This window comes from Dendrobium catenatum, unplaced genomic scaffold, assembly GCF_001605985.2.
Source record: "Dendrobium catenatum unplaced genomic scaffold, ASM160598v2 fragScaff_scaffold_970, whole genome shotgun sequence".
NCBI lineage: Eukaryota > Viridiplantae > Streptophyta > Magnoliopsida > Asparagales > Orchidaceae > Dendrobium > Dendrobium catenatum.
The window spans coordinates 807,422-809,778 of NW_021319432.1; the positions used below are offsets into that span (position 1 = coordinate 807,422).

Genomic DNA, 2,357 nt, shown 5'->3' on the forward strand with positions numbered 1-2,357 from the left:
AATTTTCCCGCCACAATTACGCGACCTGTTAGCAGGGTGTTCGAACTCGAGCTCGAAATCGTGTTCGAGCTCGCCTCACGAGCTCGATAAGCTCGACTCGTGGAGCCTATTAACAAGTCAAGCCTGAGCCGGCATGAGAGCCAGCTTGACTCGGTTGCACCCCTAGTTGTAAGTATTAAGAGTATAATATATTTAATTTACCTACATTTTAAATTATCTTTAATTTAAAGCATAAAAATAAACATAAAAAAATATTTCAATGCATTTGTAAATGATTTACAAAGAGCAAAACAAACTCTTACACTTCTAAAATGCATGCAGTCCTTCCAACATACATGCATTTTGAAAATATCCAGCCTAACATCCCCTAAACAAAAATTTTAAATAAAACAAAGATATTTTATCAAAACATTAACTAACAAGCACCTTAATCTCCTTGTTGAATGTTCAGATAACATGCCCATTCATTACCGTTATACAGCTGAACACATAATTTCAGAAAACAAAACCTCTCTAACACTACTTCCCTCTGAAGGCTCAAAGAAAACCATATCAATCAACTCCAGCTAACCATTGTACAGCATGGTTTCCTCCACAAAAAAAAAGTAAAGAAACACAACAAAACCATCCAACTCCACCAGCAAATTTGCAAACTTGCAATGAGATTTGATATTTACCTGTTGGTACAATATCCAGCAAATCAGATAGAAGCAGCTTCAATCATATTGCAGACCAATTTCCTTCTGCTCATGAAACAAAATGCCAATTGCCAAAGGAATAACCAGTAAGTTTGGATTCAATCAAGTCAAAAATAGCTTTATTTCAGCTCTGCAACTCATGAAAGAGAACTATAACGGAGATGCTGCTCATAATAGCTTATCAGAAGCAATGGATTATTCAGCTTCAAATCCTTATCATCCACAAGAACTTCCTGTCCATCAGACCTCAATGCCTTAAAAAGTATGGAAACATGTTGAACATTATCAGTAACAGAAGCATGGAAACGAACAGGCTTCAGTATCTTGGTAATGGTATGTGGATTCGTGGAATCATCAAGCTTCTTCGCCTTGTTCCCGATCTCTTCCTCATTCTCGTTCGAATCTGCGTCTTCATTTCCCAGCTTTTCTACTCCGATAACAACATTATGAACTTCATCCTGATTATCCTGGACTAAATCCTGCTTGAACCTTCTCACAGAACCAGATTTCCTCTTCTTTGATCCAACAGGATGACAAAACTCAACCTTTGAGGATCCATCCTCCATGGATCCTTCTTCCTCCGCACCGAGGCCGTTAAGCTGGATTAAGATGCGCCCAGTCTCCTTATCGCTCTCTTTCTTCTTCTCATTAGTTTCATGAGATCCATTTGCTTCAGCTTCTTCAATTACCTGCTTCTCTTCTCCACGCTCATTCTCAATAGGAGGACAAGCCTCTTCGTTCCTAAGAGAACGCGGTTTCCTCTTTATAATCGTATTATTGAGTACACTGCTCTTCCTTCGTTTCTTCCGGCCTCGGGATTGTGACCTCTCCTCGAATACTTCGATGAAATCGGCGCAAGACTTGAGATTCTCGATTGGCTCCCATGTATTAGCAGTTTCCGGCCATCCGCGCCTTCAAAATTGGATTTTTTTTTGAACGATTTAGAATTAAAAATGAAAACCTAGAAAAAAGGGGATATAAGAAGGGGGGAAGAGTACCATTTGATGAGATATTGGACTTCGCCCTTTCGCATACGCTTCTTCCGAATGTCTTCGATCTCATAGAAGCCTTCTTCGAGCTTTGCAGACTCGCCTTCTCGGGTAGCTTCGTGGTGATGATCTTCATCTCCATCCCTATCATCGGCGATTTCTTCATCATCTACTTCTTCTTCTTCTTCTTCTTCAAAAGTTGCTTCTTCTTCCTCCAGAGTGGTTTCTTGTTCCGAAAAGACAACGGTGTTTTCGCCGACCGCCACTGGCGTCTCATCGCTGGGCGGCGGTGTCTCGGTTCTCTTGCGGCCTCCTTTCATTGCTTCGCAGGCGAAGGAAAGTAACAGTTGTGTGACGGTGTAATATTTACCCTTCAATGTCTTGTAAGTCAACCAAGCGTCGCTGACTATAAAAGAATTATCTTATTAAAAAGAATTATCTTATTAAAAAGAATGAAGAAGTATAAACTATTAATATTATCACTATAAACACATGCTAATTTATTAAATTTTGAAAAGAAGCCAAGATATAATTATCATCATTAATGTTACATGGCTTGACCTAAGTACTTGAATATCATTAAAAAAAAACATATATAAATGATATATATGAGCAATATGCAAAGTATGATGCATAATATGAGCAATAATATAAGATCTAAAAAATAAAT

At 38.6% G+C, this 2,357-nt stretch overlaps 1 protein-coding gene across 1 annotated transcript; it reads right to left on the minus strand.

Moving 5' to 3' along the window:
• Window positions 1–378: 378 nt before the first annotated feature.
• On the minus strand, window positions 379–2,060 carry LOC110111248 (probable chromo domain-containing protein LHP1). The gene is made up of 2 exons (XM_020843024.2): window positions 1,697–2,060; window positions 379–1,610 (listed from the first exon to the last, which is right to left on the minus strand). Exons 1-2 carry the CDS (start codon window positions 2,005–2,007, stop codon window positions 836–838), a joined length of 1,086 nt encoding a protein of 361 aa, XP_020698683.1. The 5' UTR covers window positions 2,008–2,060; the 3' UTR covers window positions 379–835.
• Between the last annotated feature and the right edge of the window lie 297 nt (window positions 2,061–2,357).

Bases quoted from the DNA above. Each gene is read 5' to 3' on its own strand.
- LOC110111248 (XM_020843024.2), bottom strand. From the start codon at position 2,007: ATGAAAGGAGGCCGCAAGAGAACCGAGACACCGCCGCCCAGCGATGAG. The intron at 1,611-1,696 runs GTACTCTTCCCC...CCAATTTTGAAG, and splicing joins GTCCAATATCTCATCAAATG to GCGCGGATGGCCGGAAACTG.